Source organism: Echinops telfairi, unplaced genomic scaffold, assembly GCF_000313985.2.
Source record: "Echinops telfairi isolate 266 unplaced genomic scaffold, ASM31398v2 ScPeMD7_53;HRSCAF=182, whole genome shotgun sequence".
Classification (NCBI taxonomy): Eukaryota; Metazoa; Chordata; class Mammalia; order Afrosoricida; family Tenrecidae; genus Echinops; species Echinops telfairi.
The window spans coordinates 9,617,526-9,637,063 of NW_022103951.1; the positions used below are offsets into that span (position 1 = coordinate 9,617,526).

General features: G+C 39.9%; 1 protein-coding gene across 1 annotated transcript in view; it reads right to left on the reverse strand.

Annotated features, from left to right (window-relative positions):
- The window catches only part of CDKL5 (cyclin dependent kinase like 5), a 194,305-nt gene that overhangs the window by 19,039 nt on the left and 155,728 nt on the right, over positions 1 to 19,538 (reverse strand). Inside the window, exons 9-15 of the mRNA XM_004709935.2 lie at positions 19,246 to 19,435; positions 14,885 to 14,965; positions 10,959 to 11,110; positions 7,311 to 8,277; positions 3,432 to 3,533; positions 3,013 to 3,118; positions 144 to 267 (exon numbers count right to left, since the gene is read on the reverse strand). Of these exons, the coding sequence (XP_004709992.1) occupies positions 144 to 267; positions 3,013 to 3,118; positions 3,432 to 3,533; positions 7,311 to 8,277; positions 10,959 to 11,110; positions 14,885 to 14,965; positions 19,246 to 19,435 (1,722 nt within the window). The remainder of the gene's footprint in view (positions 1 to 143; positions 268 to 3,012; positions 3,119 to 3,431; positions 3,534 to 7,310; positions 8,278 to 10,958; positions 11,111 to 14,884; positions 14,966 to 19,245; positions 19,436 to 19,538) is intronic.

Sequence of the window (19,538 nt, forward strand, 5' to 3'; positions counted from 1 at the left end):
CTTCAAATATGATCACACGTCCCTTATCAATCACTCTCTTGGGAAAGAAAGGCCTAAAGAATCCTACACACTCTATTCAGAACTTAACTGAGCTCTCACACCTACAACTAAAACAAAGAGTGAAAACAAACCAAAATACTCACCATGGATCAAAAGCTGTTTGCCTTTTTGAGTGGTTTGTTCCAGAACTGCTCTCTGATGGGAGCGAAGAAACTCTGGTTGACACATTATTTTCATGGAAAGAATTATCTGGACGTGGTGATGGCACTAAATAGAGAAAAAGTAAGCCCTTGATATTATAGAGATATGAGTAGTTCCCCTGTTACTCTATTACGTCCTCTCTTTTTCACACAAGAAAACAAGTCAAAAAACTCATCCGTCTTTGTTTTCTGAAGGTGGAGGCATTCCAGGGACTTTCCCTTCTGCCTACTGCTCATTATAATATGGACTTGAAATGGTCAGTTAACAGCAGGCAATATGTTTGCAAACTATAGACCTGATCTGTTCGCTGAAAAACTCAAGAACACTGTAGGCTATTTCAAATGTGCCTATCGTGTCCTTCCCACCATGAACCCCCATCACCGTGGGGCCACCCTCAGAAGTTGACCCAACTATGCAAAACCTACTCCTCATTGTAAGCCATTCCTAACAATCTGCATGCTGGGGTGTACAGACTACAGTTTAAGCCTGGACATACTTGTGAGCCAGAGACAATCTTATATTCAATTATTTGTACAAAAATACTAGTATTTCTCTTAAGCTCTCAATCCAGGAATGAACAGAAAGACCGAGTACAATGTATAGGAGTAAATGCTTTCCTATCCTATTTCAGGGGTGGGGGTGGGGGGAGGTATGGCCTGTGGGAGGGGAAGGGCTAATGTCTTTTTTCTGTCAGTTTCTAAGCTTGGTCCCAAATTGACAAAGGAATTGACAGGTTGAGTATCTTCGTCAGTAAAATGGGGTGCTGTAGAAACCTCAATGATTCTCAGTATTGAAATTATAGCAGCTCCAGATGTCTCATCTCGTTACAGCTGTGCCTTCTATTTCTGAACTTTTTAAAAACAAAGACACCCTCTCTCTCAAACCCACAGTGGACCAAAGAGGCCGACAAACGAGGTGCTTCTCTGTTTTGAAACAATTTAGTTGCCATGCAATCAAAACTAAAGCTACATAGAGGCCGACGTCTAACTTATTTAAAACTCTTAACATTTTATATTAATGTATAGTCTCCAGACATCCATAGAAAGGATACTTCCATGGTGCGTTTTGGAAATAAAACTTACACATTGAGAGAATAAAAGGGTTTTGTTTACATAGACTACATTTTGTTTTAATCAATGTGATTCTGAATTAAAATTGTACTCCCATAAGATTCTAAATTAATTATGGCATCAGAAAAAAATGCATCAAAGGGCATATTCAATGATTATACTTTTCTAAAGGTGGAGCAGGGAGGGAACAGAGTGTTCTAATCATTCCATACACATTCAGCACTGAATAACACACCTACTCATTTATTTAGGACTCTCAGTGGCACAGTGGTTAAGCATTTGGCTGCTAACTGAAAGGTCAGCTGTTTGAACCCCACCAGCCACTCTGCTGGAGAGTGATGTGGCAATCTGCTTCCATAAAGATTTACAGTCCAAGAAACCCTATGGGGCAGTTCTCTGTCCCATTGAAACGGCACGCACTGGAATCAACTTGAGGACAGAGGATTATGCATTTATTTAGCTCCACTTCCTAATTGAAATGACCAAGCAGTTCTCCACGTTTCGCCCCCCTCTCTGCCCCTTTCCAACTGTCCTTTTCAAACACTAGAAAGAACAGGAAGCCAGGCACTGTGCGTGTAAGAGGCAGGAAAGGTGGCAGCGACTCTTAAAAGCCCTGAGCAGCTGAGCCTCCTTCATCCCAGGACCTTGTTCCTGCCCACTGGGCACCTGCTTTCAATTTCTCCCCTAGGTGCTGAGACTACCCGGGGCTTTATAGTCTATTATAATAGCTACTAAAAGGCATTGTGCTTCTATGTTAATGTCTTCTAAATTCATGCAACTTCTAAAGCATTGGGTTTAGCTGCTTGTTAAATATCAAAACGCATTTTTAAGGTTCTGCAACTACACTTTTTTCCCACAGGCAGAACCAATATTTCTTCAGTGGTGGCAGGCAGTGTGAAGAAGGAAAGGAGAAGAGGACTCATCCTCTTCCTGTACAACCTCCAGAGAGAGACTGCAGATGACTAAACAGTGCAATGTAGTCTGGGGTGGTCAGAGAAGACACCACAAAGAACTGGGTCTTAAAAAAAGGGACCCAAACAAGCTATCCCTGCAGGGGGAGGAGTGTGGTTTAGTCCAGAGGAGAACATGGCATATGTCACTTCCACAGGCTGGGCCCTAGAGAGGCAGAGAGGAGCTGAAGAATATGGCCATGGCAAGTCTGGAATGCCATCTTAGGGAACTCCATTTTCCTGATGTCAATGGGAAGTCACTAATGGCCCTCCACAAGTAGGAGACAGGAGGGTGATTGAGCAGGAGCAGGAGGCAGGAGGCGATGGGGCTCCTTGCTCAACTCTTTTTCTTCTGTAGCACTCATTATCTTTGAACATTCTGTTTCATTATTATATTGGATGTCGACCTCTTCTCATGAGAATGTGAGCTTCATGGCTGTGGAGCTATTTGGCTGTCTTGCTTGTGGATGTGGTCTAAGCTGGAATAGTGGCAGGCACATAAGAGACATCCAGTAAAAATGTTTATGACTTAATTGAATGAGTAGTATGGTCACAACACAGCTTCAGAAGTATTATTCCAGTGACTATTCTGATGAGTCCCCTGGAGGTGAGGCAACTAAGCAAGGTACCCAACCAAGAAGCAAGCTGACCTGTTGGAAGGCAACATTGTGGGCCAGATGATGGAGGTCTGAACTCAGAAGGAAATGCAGATGTAGTGGAGGAGATAGGCCAAAAATTTAGTGAGGGAAAGGTGAGAGGAGTCTCTAGGGAATGCTAGCTGCTAGGCTTACCTCTGTAAAAGCTCCCAACTCTTCTTGGAACAGGATCATTATACAGATGTCTATTTTCTTTGGGGGCTGTACCATCATCGGAGTGGGGGTCATGATACACTCCAGCCTGAGGCAGAAAACAAATCAGTTCTGACTGATAAAACTCAAACCAGTGATTCATGACAAAGTGGCCTGCTGACTTAGCACAGTGCCTAATCGGTCTCTTGTTTACTTCATGAGCTTTTCCAGAGAAAATGTGGGATTCAGCTATGAGGGAAACTACTTGCTTTATAAGCCAGTTCAAATTATCTGTGGATGATATCAAGCATAAAACAATTTTAAAAGGTTGGTTAAAATGAAGTAAAATGAATGCAATTTACAGACACGGGTTTTTTTTTTTTTTTTTTTAGCAAAATGCAACAACTATGAAGAATGCAGACCTCAGACTTCTGTCGGGAGTGGAATGACGATGTGCCTTCCCTAGAGGATTCTTTCACTGAAGATCTTGCCACTGTCATCTCTGGAGGGTGCTGTTCACCAGGCTGGAAATCAATTGTAAAAGGATTGGTAAGCATAACCAAGGATGAAAGCCACCTAGCTAACAATGACCTGTTTTTTATCAAACCAATACCTTAAGAGCTAAAATTAAAAGTGTTGGCTAAAACATGCATTTGCCCATAAAAGAATGAATTGGCTGAAGAATGTTAACTTAAGTCAAATGCATTTCACACATGGAAGAGAAGCACTCATTAAAGTTAAGGGAAGCAGGAAATAAATTAGACTAAATACAGTTCAATTAATTATTAAACATTTAGGAAAAAATATCAAGTAGCTAGGCAGTTTGGTATCTATGGGACTAAGCAACACTTTAATTATTCTATGTGTTAATTCCAAAATTTCCCTAGCAGATTTTAGGCTGAGTCCTTCAAAAAGAACTGGGCACATCCAACAATTTTTTAATGAAGGGCTTACATGGTCGTTTCAGAGGAAAACAAATGGTCTTTGAATATATTAAGGACTAGAACAAGTACTCCTAATAATTTTTGTCTTATGATTGCCTAAGTGTGGTGATTTATGTACTTTAGTTCTCTTCTTATTCTTTTCTAGGACAATGCCACTTATAATTTGATGCTGCTCCTCAGCCAAAATCATAACAGCACTCATCTCTGAAGACACTAATGCTGTGTCTCGCTGCCTGGAACCTGAGTCATAGTTCAGAAGAGCATTCAGTCCACAGTGCTGCTCAGAGGGGGAAACTAGCACTTTCTACCATTAGAAGAAAAGATTAGGGCACAGAATTACCGACTCATTAGGAGGAATTGGTCTACCTGTGTGCTTATACTTCGATGTTACACACATAGTATAACTATGTTATACTTATATTCTCTCTCATATAATCAAAAACATCTTATATAAAATCGAGAAATGTGATTCTCGTTTTCTCTCATTCCTCAAAAATGTATGATGATAGAATTCTGGGAAATCCACATTGGCTGTAATCAAACAGAGCCTTTGTTTTTTTGATCTTGTGAACAGATCTCATTTGAATTAGACTATCTGTATTGTTTACAACAGCTTCCAGAAGTATTTTTTTCTTCAGTTCACAGAAAAGTATTTCTGAAAATAAAGTATTTACATCTCTCCAGAGGCAGGGTTGGCCCTATAATGGTGGGGTTTACTCTGGAAGGGGGCCGTGCCACTTGCACATGACTGATTCCCATGATTTACTCTCAGCTTCAATGCCTTTTCCAACTGACTGCCATCTTTGCAGCATAAAACTTCTCCTTTCTTGCAGGTTGGCACTGTATCTCCTACACCAGACTTCAAAATCAGTAGCAGTCTGACCTGTGCTTAGCCCACAGGAGTGGTTTATAATTAGTTTGATTACCACCATGTTCGCAAAAGCTTTTTTCCCTCCCCTAGAATTTTCAGAGTCCTAATTTGCCATTTCCCCACATTACAGCTTTTTGTTTTCTTTCTTTCTCTATGTTTCAAGTTGGCACCCTTTCCCTGTTTCTGACCACCACTCTTTGCCTCTCTGGACTGCACAGGGTCGCTCAGCAACTCCTCAGGGCCCCCTCTGATCCTTTCTATGACTCCAATGCCCACCTTTGAAAATGCGTACCTCCTGCCCTATCCAGGACATCATGACTAACCTCTCAGAGCACATCCAGTGGGAAAAGTGCTGGTCTAGAGACCTAAAGACTGCCGGGTCTGCCAGGAACAACTTGGGAAAATTTGGGCAACTCTCCCAACCTCTCTGAGTCTTCGCGTTCTCATCTGCTGAAATGAAGGGGATGAATGTGGTAACTTCAGATAGTCTTTTCTACACCCAAGAGGGGTGCTTGGAAAAGAAATCTTGAGGTTTTCTTTTTCCCTATATTCGGTCCTGGCCTTCTCAAGTCACACCTTTTCTACTTCGGAGGTACCTATAAAACCCATTCTTCGTGCAGAAAGCTCGCACCTCATGCTTGGATTATCACCAAAGCCAGTCCAAATGCTGCATTGCTCACTCCAGCAATGTGGGCAAGTGGCAAGCACATCATGCTATTTAATATTTCATTTGCCTCCTTCCCCTTGTAAGGCTTTCTCCCTTCCCTCAGACCTTTTTCCTGCTGCCCTGTCCCCTCTCTTACCCTAGTTAAAGTCTAACCATCCTAGAAGTCTATGCCCAGAAATCATCTCCTCTGGAAGCCCACCCACAGTCCTATATGGATTGTGATGCTCCTTTTTATTCTGAGGACACACAACTCTAGCACAGTACCAGGCCAGGTAGGCAGCCACAGGGTATTCTAACTACCTCTGTGTTGCTAAGTGTCCCCACCAGCCCATACACTCACTCCACAAGGGCATAGACCATGTATTTTTTCATTTTTTTGAATCAGAGCCTGTCACAGCGCCTAGCTCAGTAAATCCTTGAACACATTTTCACTCTTTAGCCTTCTAACACCTAGCTATCTCTGCATTTAGTCCAGAGTAAGATGTTTTGTTGCCCTAAAGTCCCTTCTGATGGTCCTGCTCATGGTGAACTCTTCCTGTTCTCAACTCCTATTTACAGCCAGTGCCATAGTAACTCAGTTTTTAATTAGTCTTCCATTGCTCTATGTATGTATAATTTAATCCTCCCTGGGAGAGGGGAAATTCCTCAGGGCAGGAACCTGACCTCCGACTTTTGGGACAGCTGAGACTATCCTGCAGATAAGCAGCTCAATGTATCGTGACAGTCTGCCCATCACAGCAAAAGCAGCAACAGCAGCAGCAGAAACATCTTATAGTACTTCTACTTTTCCAGGCACTGGAGACGATGCCACTTTCTGCATAACACCTTTGTCATCCTCACCACCCTCAGAGGAGGACTCTGAGGCACAGAGTGATTCTAGAACTGTCCCAAATGTCCATCATCCAAAGCATGGTGCAGAAGTGGGATCCCAAGGGAAGCCTGCTTAGCTTCTGAGTCTGAGCAGCCAGCTACTCTGCTGCTACTCAGGCTGCTCCTTTTTTGAGATCTTTACCATCTGTAGGACACATACGCTACCTGTACTGTTGGTACACAATGAAGCACGCACTCCTGCATCCTCTAAAAGGAGAGTGGAGTGCTTGCCTTATATAAGATCTCTTTGCCCTCCTCACTTGGACTTTTCACAGTTTTCCCTACCTTATTTTCTTTGGTGTAGGTGAGTTTTTATATTATGAAAATATAATTTACAAATATGGTCTTCTATTGTTAAGAATGGTGCTTCTTTCAAACAGATACAAGTTTCAGTGTCTACAGAGGAAGATGGTATGATGACAATCCTGCCTGGAGATTTCAAAACCACGCTGAAGACTGAAAATGAATATCCATCCTGGTTGTAGTTTTAGATAAATTAAAGGACTTTTAAAGTCAACTAGGATATCAAGAAATGTATTAGCAAAAAAGTCTGATTTCAGGCAAGTGTGATTTGGTGAGATTAAGTGCCCATGAATTCACATACAATTTTTGGAGGATGAAAAAACTAGCTCCCATAGAGCTGATGAATTCTATAGAAAATCAAAATAAGATTTTTTTTTCTCAACAAAGCATGCTGGAAAGGCACACTTAAGAAAGAAAACATATGGCTCAAAGCAAGCTTATGAGTCCTCAACAATTGATTAAAAGGGCAAAAATTGGTTATTTTTTAGGATATTTTTAGTCCTTCAATAATTGTTTCCCTAAATGCAACCTATCCAAAAGGCAAGAACTCTTGCAGCATGGAAGATTACAGACTGACCCTATTCACATCCTCTGCACCACCTTCCCATGAGGAGCCAACAGATCTGGTCAAGGTCCTAAGTTGTACCTGGGGTGATAAGAGTTGCAGGCTGTTGGCCCTGGCAGCCATCCCTTGCCCTATGCTCATACTTCCATCCAGGCCTTTGGCTCTGACTTTGTCTCGGGTCACATACATGGAATGCCTATGAGGACGCTGCTGGGAGGAGAAAGGGCTGGTATAGCCCAGGCCATAGGAGAAGGACTCGTGAGGGGCAGACAGGGAGTGGGAATGGCTACTGTCCATGTGTTCAGGCAGCTTCAGCTCCTCCATTGTTTTAGAATGCCTGGTCGAGGTACGGCGTGAGTCCAGGGTGCCCTCATTTCGGGTATTTCTTCCTGATGGGCTGAGCAAAGTTCTCGTGTCACTGTGTCTAGTGGGAGTTGGGCTGGTGGGAGAGTTCAAGTCCAAGCAGCTGGATGGAAAATATCTACTGGTGTTGGGCTCTGCAATCTGGGCTCTGGCTTCAGAAAGATTGCTCACAGACTTGGAGTCACTCAATGCCCCGTGGCTTTTGGCCTTGGTCCTGTAGGAGGGACTCCTAGAGGACTGGGGAATGGTGTCAATATAGCTATGCCGACTCTGCTTCTCACTGGGTTGTAGTGTTCCAGCCTTGCTCTGAGAGCTCTCCATAAATGAGTGCCGATTCTGCTGAGACCTGCTGCTTGACTTGAGGTACTTTGTCCCTGGGCCTTCTGTAGGCTTTGGGTCAATATTAAAATCAAACTCAGTTTTGGATTTGGCTTCTTTTGGGCTGAGAAGGTGTGGTATATTGTTGTTGGTGAGATCTTTGCTGGTAGACCCAGGCTGGTTGCTTGCTTGGTAGGTTTTGGTGTGCATTGGACTAAGAGTAGCTCCAGCAAGGTTTCCATTTAAAAAGCTTTCGTTGGCAGGCAGACCTTCATCAGCCCGTGACAGACCCACACTTAGGTTCTGGATGTCCTTACTGTTAGATCTGTGGTGAGACTGCAAAGCAGAACTTTTGCTGGCTTGGTTTCTATGTGAAAAACAAAAGAAGTATGTCAGTTCCCCTCTACAGCACACACACCCATGCACACACACACACACACACATTTTCACATAAATATATATATATTTGGGATTTATATATGTCTCTCCAAAAGGCCTCAAAGATCAAAAAACATTAACTTTCACAAACATGTGTCTACCAATAGCAAGTAACCTGCCAGTACATTATAACACGTCACTACAAAGCACTGGTCCTGATGAAGTCATTCTGGCATTCTTAAATGTTCAGTTAATCTACTGCCATCATAATTTCTAACTGATCGTTTGGTAAAACATATGCTAACTCTACACTGCTATTCATAGCTGAGTGTTTGTTATAAAACCCCTGCTAGGAAGAAAAGGGCTGAGCTGTAGACAAACTCTTTATATAACTCTTTTGTCTGCTTGAATGTCAGATGGCAACAATTTGATTTGAAGGTTACTATGTTCTCTGAACTTTACTTTCTCTGTAAAACTCTTAGCATGCATAGAGATACACATACTTACGGCACATACACAGAAACAGCAATATCTCTTTTGTCTTTAGCCTGCATAGTGAATGGATGAGAACTCCAGCAATGAACTCAATAAAAGAAAATGTAATGTAAACTGTGCTCTGTGATTTGTTGGACCACAGGATGATGGATGTTGGAAAGTGGCAATAACTTTGGGCTTTGAAGGTATCTCCTTGTACACTAAACAGAAACCAATTCCTAAATGGGACACAGAGATCTGAAAGAATTCTTTTCTCTTCAAAAGGCACCAAGTTATTTTTCACATTTCACACTTTATTATTCCAAACTGACCACGGCCTTCTTTAGAATGTAAAGCTTTACATCATACTGGGTTTAAAATAACAATACAAATCCCAAAGAAAATCTGGTCCACTATTTGAAAGCAAGGCCAGGTTGTTCTCTTTAAACTATTTAAAGGACCAAATTTTAGCCTGAGTTAGGTTAAAATGCCTTTAAATGTATAATACTGTACAGAATTCACTTCTTAATATGCATTCAGAAGTTTTGCTGCCAATATTGCTATTATTACTAAGGATGCTTTGAGAATTTGTTCCTATCACATACTAATTGGAGGAAAATTCTCTCTGTCACACACACACACACACACACACACACACACACACACTTTCCCCTTCCCTTATAGAATGGCTATCTTTGAGATCATGGCTTCCATTTTCTCTCTGACAGCTGTGTTCCATGGGGTGGCTCCTCTGCCCAGCTTGAGTACTCCCTGGATTATAGTAACCCTACATCTCCTCCATTCCCTTCAGTCCTAGAGCTAGCAATGGCAAAGAAATAACACACATAGATAACATGAATAGTCCCTAAATCAAACAGGACCAGAAGGGAACAGAGAAACATAAAGATGCCTGCTAGAGCTTTTGAAATATTTAGAAATATTGCTTTAGATATTGAGCACAAAGTTACATGTGATTGTAGGAATAGAATAAAATATCTAGAGCCATGTAAGATGAAATTTCTAACATGACTAGGTAGGCTATAAAGACAATCACACACTATCACAGTCAAGCAGAGAAAATATGGAATAAATGGTTATTACCCATTTATGGATGCTTTCACACATCTAAAATGTACTAGGTCTTGAGCACTTACAATCCCTATTTATTAAGAACATTTTTTTCTACATAGAAGAGCATGCAGGGTGTGGGAAGGTGGGGGGGGTGTTATATTTAAAAGCTTCAAATTAAGATGTATTGTTTTCCATTTGCCTCCCATAATCTAAGCAACATGAGATAACAAAGTCAGTTTCTTGGGATATGTTGGAAGACGGGGAGATAATGACTAGGACACTGTCTTCTTGGGGCAGCTCAAGGCAGTGTAAATGTTCCCAACAGAACCTGAGAATGTCAAGGATGGAAACAAACAGAAAAATCAACATGATCCTATGTTCTAATCCTTTGTCTTTGTATTAAATAAAATTTTTTAAGGCACAGGGTTTTTAAAAGACTATGCTGGAAAGCTTAGATTTTAAACACATCCAGTCTAATCACTATCTACCCAATTGATTTTATTATTCCATATTTGTATTTTTTTGAAAAATTAATTTCTCAACTCAGTGATTAAACAAGAGCAACAAAAACATAAAGCCTTACTATAGAGCCAGAACTTGGGAGAAAGACGAGACTTTCTACTCTTGTAAACAGAGTCTCAGAAACCCACAGGGGCAGTTCTACCCTGTCCTATAGGGTTGCTATAAGTCAGCATTGACTCGATGGCAAGTGAGTTTATAGGGCCAGACTATCCTTGGCACCACCTGTTTAGCATACTCTTCTCCCTCCAAGGAATTCCTTTGCCCTTGTTTAACCTCCTTCCTCCAGGAAGTCCACCTAGACCCCGTTTACACAGAATCTTCTTCCTCTTGAGGCTTAAAACCCCCTCAGTTGCTAATCCAATGCTACCTTTCTCCAAGAATGCAGAGGTTTCCATGATACACATGTTAAAGGCAAGAAAGACTTTAAGACCCACACAATTCTGTAATTGTGATTCTGAATCATAAAATAAAGCATAAGAAAGATATTTTCGAACAAAGAGGGCTTTCCTTTTTTCCTCTAATTGCATCATTTAAGCAGCCACCTCCTCCACCTACTTGTAAGACCAACACTGCATCTGTATTTCCTTAAAAGGGAATATTTACCTATTAGACAATGTGTTGCTTTCCACATGGTAAGGTTTTCTTTTTGTTGACCTTGAAGGGGACCGGTCCAAAAGTCTCTGGGTTTGAAATGTAGGATGATTCAAGCACTGCTCTGTCAGGTATCTGTCAGCTGGGTCCAACTTCAATAAATTCTTAGGAAATAAAGTAGAGGGTTGGAAAGAATGCTACTAAGTCAAATTTAAATTCTAATAAAATCTTATTTCTTTTTCTTATGAAAGAAATACATGGCCATGACAGAGTATCTATCAAACAGTTTAGGAAAAACAGAGACAGAAAAGGCAAGAGCCATCTCTATCATCCATAACCCCAGTCCTTCTTCCAGTCTTTTTGATCATCATATAAACATCCTTTCTTTTCTACAAAAGCTGGGTTATATTATACACATCAAGTTTTCTATCCTGTACTTTTCATTTAATAATCAAAAACATTTTTCAGCAGAATTTGAACACTTTAAAATACATTTCCATGTAAATAATATTCAAGAATAAACATTCTTTCTGCTTCTGTTCCCCAGCTATCTAGGTCCCTTCTCGGGGGACAACCAATGTTAGTCTCTGGTCGCAATGATTGACATTTAACCCCCCTGGAGGGGGATGAACAACAAAAATGTGGGTGAAGGAAGACAGTGGACAATATAAGATATGAAAATAATAATACTTTTAAATTTATCAAGGGGTCACAAGGGTGGGGAGGGGGGATGGAGGGAAAGAAGAGAAGCTGATATTAAGGGCGCAACAGAAAGTAAATGTCTGGAAAAGACTGATGGCAACACATTTACAAATATGCTTGATACAATTGATGTATGGATTGTTATACTAGTTGTAAGAGCCTCCCAATAAAGTGATCTTTTAATAAAAAAAGATAAAACAAAATTTCTTTACAAATTAAGCAAATATATAAGTATAGCCTAACACAACTGAACAGAGCATATTGGCATTTGTTTTTTGAATAACTAATATTCCTCTACCTCAAGAATAAAAAATGCCTGCACTCTTCAAATCATCTTACTTTCATTGGTTTTTCCAACAGTTCTTCTTTGTGATCTACTGAATAGCAGTAGTCACAAGCATACATTTGCTCCCGATAAACCAGATTTCCATTCTAGAGAACCCTCTCTAACCTAGCTCCTAGATACTCTATGGGGCAGTTCTGCTCTGTCTGATAGGGTTGCTATGTGTTGGAATTGACATCATGGCAAGAGATTTTATTTTAAATGAATAGATAGAACAAAAGAGTTAATTACTGTAACCCAAATGAAGGCTGGGCATAATAGTGGTACAAGAGGAAAGAGCTAGGAGGCAAAGGGAATTTATAGAGGTCTAAATAAAGGCATGTACATATCAAATATATTTATATATGAGGATGGGGAAATACATTTATGTGCATATACTTACAGGCTTAGTATTAAGGTAGCAGATGGACATTGGGCCTTCACTCAAGTACTCCCTCAATGCAAGAATACTTTGTTCTATTAAACTGGCATTCCATGATGCTCACCTTCCCGACATGATCGCAGAACACAAAGTAGGTGCATAAGCAAATGTGAAGAAAGCTGATGGTGCCCGGCTATCAAAAGATATAGCGTCTGGGGTCTTAAAGGCTTGAAAGTAAACAAGCGGCCATGAAGCTCGGAAGCAACAAAGCCCACATGGAATGAGCACATCCATGTGATTACGAGGTGTTGAAGGGATGAGGTTATCAGGCATCAAAGAACAAAAAATGATATCATTGTGAATGAGGGGGAGTGCGGAGTGGGGACCCAAAGTCCATCTGTAGGCAAGTGGACATTCCCTTATGGAAGGGTCGTGGGGAGGAGATGAGCCAGTCAGGGTGCATTGTAGCAATGATGAAACAAATAACTTTCCTCTAATTCCTAAATGATAGGAACTGGAAGCGCAGGGAATCCAGGACGGATGATCCCTTCAGGACCAGTAGTGCGAGTGGCAATACTGGGTGGGTGGAGGGAGGATGGGGTAGAAAGGGGGAACCAATTATAAGGAACTACATATAACCTCCTTCCTGGGAGACTGACAACAGAAAAGAGGGTGAAGGGAGACGTCGGACAGTGTAAGATATGACAAAATAATAATTTATAAATTATCAAGGGCTCATGAGGGAGGGGGAAAAATGAGGAGCTGATGCCAGGGGCTTACGTGGAGAGTAAATGTTTTGAGAATGATGACGGTAACGAATGTACAAATGTGCTTTATACAACTGATGTATGTATGGATTGTGACAACAGTTGTATGAGCCTCTAATAACAGTTGTATGAGCCTCTAATAAAATGAATACAAAAAGAACAAAACTTCCAAACTACTTTTATCAGATACCACATGGATACTTGATACTTGAACATGTAAAAATGCTCAATTATTGTGAACAACAATAAAGGGATAATAAGCTGAAAACATGAAATAATATTTAAATGAGGTTTCCTGCTTTTTCCTATTTTCATTTGAAAAGTAACCAAATAGTGAAGGCCATGGGGGGAACAAATACAAAGGGGCTTGAAAAAGTATGTGTAAATGGAATGAAAAGATAATGAGATTTCCCACAAACTTTTTGAAGCTCCTGTATAGGGATTGCATGAAAAATTAGTGTTGATAAACCCCAAAAGCTTTATGTGGTTGTCTTGCATGAAAAATGAGTGTTGATATATCCCAAATGTTTTATGCCTAATTAACTGGAAGAGCTTTGAGGGTTTTTCTTCTTCTTCCTTTTTTTTTCAAACAGCATTACTCAATCTGTGTCCAAAGGGAAAAAACAGGTGTTTTAAAGTTTTATATATACATATATAAATATTAAAAGAAATCTGTATTTAATTAAATTTGAGTAATGCTGGGTGAGACAGACTGTTTCTTTACTGTGGGATTTCTGGCAGTCTTGATAAATTAATGAACACTGTGAATCTACGAAAGGTTACATACTATGTGGCCTTTCCCCAAGGCCACACCGCCTCCCCAGCCTCCTCCACATCTACTTACACAGTGTTCCTTGGAATACAGATTAATTAACATAGCTTGAAGTACAGCAAAATCCTCAGCTGATCAGCAGTTTCCAACTGTGCTGAGTATGTACTGAAAGACTCTGTGGGCAGTGGGAGAGCCCCACTGGTTTCGACCATAGACTGAATGGTCATAAAATAAAATTGACCATTACAGGTAATTTTCTAGGTCTATTACCAAACATCCAACACTTGCTTATCCATGAGTTGGCTGCAATAGAAGCTGAAGAAATAGGAAAAACAGTTCTCACTCAAGGAATTGTTTACTTGGGAAGGATAACTTGAATAAAAAATTAACTAAGAGAATGTTTTCAGCAGTCCATAGCAGGTGGATCTCCTGGGCTGGGGGTGGGGGTGGGGCCTGGCATGAGGAAGAACACTTGGGTCATGAGAGATAGCAGTGATGCAGATGTGTTAAAAAAAAAAAAAAGAGCCAGAAAAGGTTGGTCTGCCTGGGTGAGATGGGGCAAAGTTAGAAAAGAACAGAATTAGGTCACCTGGGAAAAAAATCTGTATTGATTATGGAAGACTTTAAATACCATGTAAAAATGGTTTCAGAATCTCTTTCAGTATTCACTTTAAGATTTGTTCTAAAACCCTGTGCCTATGCAGCTCTTGAATTCTAGCAGATTTTAAAATTATCCTGACCCTTTTAGGAATGTAATTTCAGGATCTCATGGTTCTGTTTAGATGGACCATCGCCATACCAAATCTCGTTGCAATTTTAAACAAGCAACATGCCTTCTAATGAGGAATACCACCACCACCACCACCACCATTACCCATTATACGTACACAGCAAACGTTTCATTCATAAAAGCAGGTAATGGTTGCATGTAGAGGCAGCAGTCACACAAATCAAAAGACATTGTATACCAAGACACACATCAACTTGTCCCACCTTCATTAAGTCGAGCAAAACGCTATTTAAAATGCCCAAGTATCTTCTCTCCAATGACTGTGGATGATTGACAGCTGGAAACTGTAAAAACAACATGACAGAAGTATTAGCATTCAGGGAAAGATGTATGAACAAGAAAAGGCAGCAGGTGAGCAGGACTTACTGCCCTTTTGTCATTCAAAGTCATATTTCTCATACATGTACATCACTTGACGTTTCTATGTATTTAAGCTCTGGGGTAATAGGATTGGTTTTTAAATAACAGGAAAATGTACAGGCATGAGATTGATACTAAAATCTAGGTAGACAATAATGAAGAATGTGAACCAAACTAGAATATAAAAATATGAAAATGGCATATTGTTGCCTGCTTCATAGTGACCCAATAGGGCATGTTAGAATTGCCCCTGTAGTTTTCTAAGACTGTAACTCTTTATGGGAGTAAGAGAGTCCCATCTTTTACCTGCAGGATGGCTGATGGTTTTGACCTGATGAACTTGAGATTATCAGCCTAATATATAACGCACTAAGCCACCAGGGCATTGAGTCAGAATTGACTCAATGGCAGTGAGTTTAATTTTTGCTGTTGTGTTGTTGTTGCCTGCTATTGCAGATAATTGTGATTACTACCCGAAATTGAGGGACAAACAAGAAAGATGTAACAAGGCATCAGATACAATTCTTCTGCATTTTCACAACAAAATATTATTTAGTCCTGGAAATTGAGAGGGGAGGAAATGGCAGGAAGCACTGGAAGGGCACAGAAGAGGAGACAGTAAATTCAAACACACGTCCTATCTCTGCCTTTAATAAACCCTTTTAATAGACTTTTTTCAATTCTGTCCTTTGTGTAAATTGAACAGAAGGGTCCTAGATTAACACATACAGTTCTAAAGACTATGAGGGGAAGGGGTCAACTTTATTTCGATGCTCATCTTCCCTCTGATAACTCTCACCCATTTTCAATACCTAAGTAGAAGCTAAAGCAGTACGTTATATGACTGGCAGAGTCCAATCCATGAATGCCCTCCAAAGATGAAAGCTGGTCTGCTCTTATGGTACATTTCTTTGATAGCAACAAAAAGGTATTATAAAGAACTGAAATCTCTAAATGTGTTAAATATGTAGATAGGGAAACTGGTTATATAGTAAAGTTCCAACACCAGAGTTTAAAAAGGAATGATTAAGACATCATTGGCACAGTGGGCTAAGTATATCAGGATGGACAGTGCACAGGTAAGACCTAAACTTGACTCGTCACTCATCTGCAGATGGACTGGGAAAGAAATCTGTGCTCAGTCATGCAGCTGTCAATTTGAATGACAGCTAGGAGAAAGGAGAGACCAGTGGGATTTGCAGAATCCATAGGTAATATCTGAACAAGGTTTTGGAAGATGAGAAATATAAGGACAGAGAGAAATAGGGCAGTACCTTCCAGATAGAGGAGGTAGAAGGAATAACATGAACTTAACACAGGCACGGCAATAGCTCAAACTAATTTCTGAAGGAACTCATGCTGCCCAAGTCACTTTAGGTATTATTGCTAGTCCTATTTTAAGATAAGGAAGATGAAGATGGAAAAGTTTAAATTACTTGTTCAATACAAGTTACATGATTTAAAAGTAACAGAACTGGTATTTGCAACCAGGTCTGTTATCCAAGTGCACATCCTCTCTAAACCCAAGCACTTCTTCTAAGGAGGTACAAACATTCCTTTTGATGTTGTTGGAGCATTAAGTAACAGTCCCTAATACCAGTACATTATAATTAATATCTTGCATATAAGGGCTACCTTGTGCTAGTTGACTCTGCTATTTGGGGAAGTGATATTTCATTGAAAAGAGACTTAATGCTATAAGTCAAAAGACAATAGAAATACAATTTTTAAAATGACCAAGAAAATCCTTAACTCCAATATGCTTAGATTTAGGTGCTTTGGAATGGAATATACTCATTGCAACATGAGATGATTCAACTAATATCCAAGCTCAAGCATAGACATTTAAAACATATCCCAATCAATAGGCTGGCTGTTGAAACACTTGACCAAGACAATAAAAGTGCCTCTCTATTGAGCATTTACTATATGCCAAGCAATGCTCTAGGCATTTCACATATATTATGATATTTAACCTGCACAACTCCATCAGGTCCTTCCATTATCATTATTTTGCATGTGAAGAACCAGAAACATAACTTGCTCAACATCATTCAATCATCAAATACGAAGCCATGATTTGAACTCCAGTAATCATAGATAGATTCAAGGAGCCCTGGTGGCATGTTGGTTATGCATCAGGTTGTAATACACAAGAGAAACTGTTTGAAACCACCAGCCACTCCATAGGAGAAAGATGGGAGTTTTCTACTCCTGTAAAGAGTTAAGTCTTTGCAATTCACAGGGGCAGTTCTACCCTGCCTTTTAGGGTCTCTATGAGTCAGAATTGGCTCAATAGCCGTGGGTTTTTTAAATTTTTGAATCATAGATTCACCATGAATTGTAATCAACTCAAAGGCAATTGGGTTAGTTTTGACAGTCTTACACCAGAGCTTCAGTCCTATAACACTGGACCAATTATGGGTGAGTCTGTGGTGTTTCACAGCAGGGCCAGTTTGTATGCCATATGTACTTAGCTATCTGCTGCAGGCATTCTCAGGCAGAATTAAGAAGGGACATTTTTACCTCAAAAGACGTTGTGAAACCTCTAAGAAGATTAAACTAATTTAGTTAGCACACCACAGTTTCTGACTAAAATGTAAAATATATGAAAGCCAATAAAAGTCAAAATGTCATGGAAGTAGCAATTTCCTTGATGGGTAGTTTTGTCACATGCTGTCTAGCATCTTAGAGACACTATTTAAGGAGGAGGTCAGTGAACAAACAGAATCACAGACAAATGAAGAAAAGACAACCTTCTTGTGGCCTACCTAATCAAATGCTACATGTTCTTCAATATCCATTTCTAATTTCAGTTCCTCCATAAGGCCTTCTTTAATGAATCCAGCCTACTCTGATTTCTGCCTTTCCAGAATGCCTGATGAATTCATAGCTTAAACCATGTTGAGACATATTAGAAAAGCATACACTGTAGTCAGGAATGCTACTGTTCAATAACTGTGGTACTATACATAGAAAGGCTATGTGTACTATGTACATCCTCATTAACAGCCACAGTTTCTCTCATGTTTGGCTTACAAAAGATTTTAAAAAATTGAGAGAAAGGAAGAGACTTGCTCGAGGTAACTCAGATCAAGAAGGGAGAGAAAGCAAGTAGGCAATAAAAGATTGCCCACCCCCATTCATTTCATCAACATTGCGGAAGCTCTGGGCTGGACACAACTGGGTGAAGAGCATTGCTCTTTAAAGTGAAATTAACTGACCAACAGAAACTCAAAGGCAACAACAACAAAGGGGGGGGGGTGTCTTAAAAATCAAGATGACATGGTTTGAAAACTATGCTTGTGAGAGAGAGAAACGAAGTGGTGATGAGATTATACTCTCATTCTTGCAATGAACATAATGCATGGTCAACCACCAAGCAGGGTAGTTGAAAACTGAGGGTAACTTTGAGGCAGATCAAAGAAAGAAGCAGCCAGCTGTTCCTGTAAGGTCCCTCTGTGAGTTCTGTCATTCATTTGGGGAAAACATAAACTTTTAAAGACCTGTCTTAGCATATTCTCAGAAAACAAGTTTTATGCAAAGAAGTCTAATTTGTTCAAGGCAACCCATTGATTTGAAAAGAAAGGTTTGATGTTTCACTATAAACAGACAAGAAATGTCTGCTAGCACAAGCACCTCTAAATCTGTAGAAGGTATTAGTTATCTTTCACAAATCACAACAAATGAATTTTCTCATATAGGCAGATGTCATGCATACACTTTGCATCTTTTGGAGATGCTTAGTATTTTGGGTAAGGAAAAATGCTAGGATAACTGAAGTTTAAAATATAATTGTGGTATGCTTGAAAAGAATTTTTAAAATTAGAATTTACAAATTTGAAAGAAAAATGAGCAGATCCCACTCTCAAATTCTGACCATTTCCCTTCCATATTCACAAAAGCTATAAAAAAATTTTTTTTAATTAATCAATTTATTGGGGCTCATACAATTTATCACAATACATAGATCAATTGTGTAAAGCACATCTATACATTTGTTGCCCTCATCATTCCCAAAATTCTCTTGCCTCCTGGGTTCCCAAGCTATAAAAAATTAAAAACTAAAATATTACAGTGGGGATTATCAACAGTGCATTGGGAAAGGGAATGTATTCCAAAGGCTCAGCATCCATTGTCTAAAGAACAAAGATTTAAATACGGCTATATTGATTCTATTTAGGGTTTTAGCAAAACTTCTTACCCGGAGTCCATGGAATCGAGGATTACTGTAGAAGAGTTTCATCTGCTCAGAAGGAAGTGGTCCTAGCACTTTCTGAATGGTAAAAAGTTGGTCAATTTCGCTTTCTCCAGGAAATAAAGGCTGTCCATCACTAAGCTCCCCAAGAATACAGCCTACTGACCACATGTCTACCGATTTTCCATAGGGAGCTCTAAAAAGTAAGAGAGGTGATTTTGTCAAGTGAATATTTTATTTGTGATTTAAAGCACATTTGTATATTCAACAATTCAAAGCATCATATAGGAAAAAAAGTT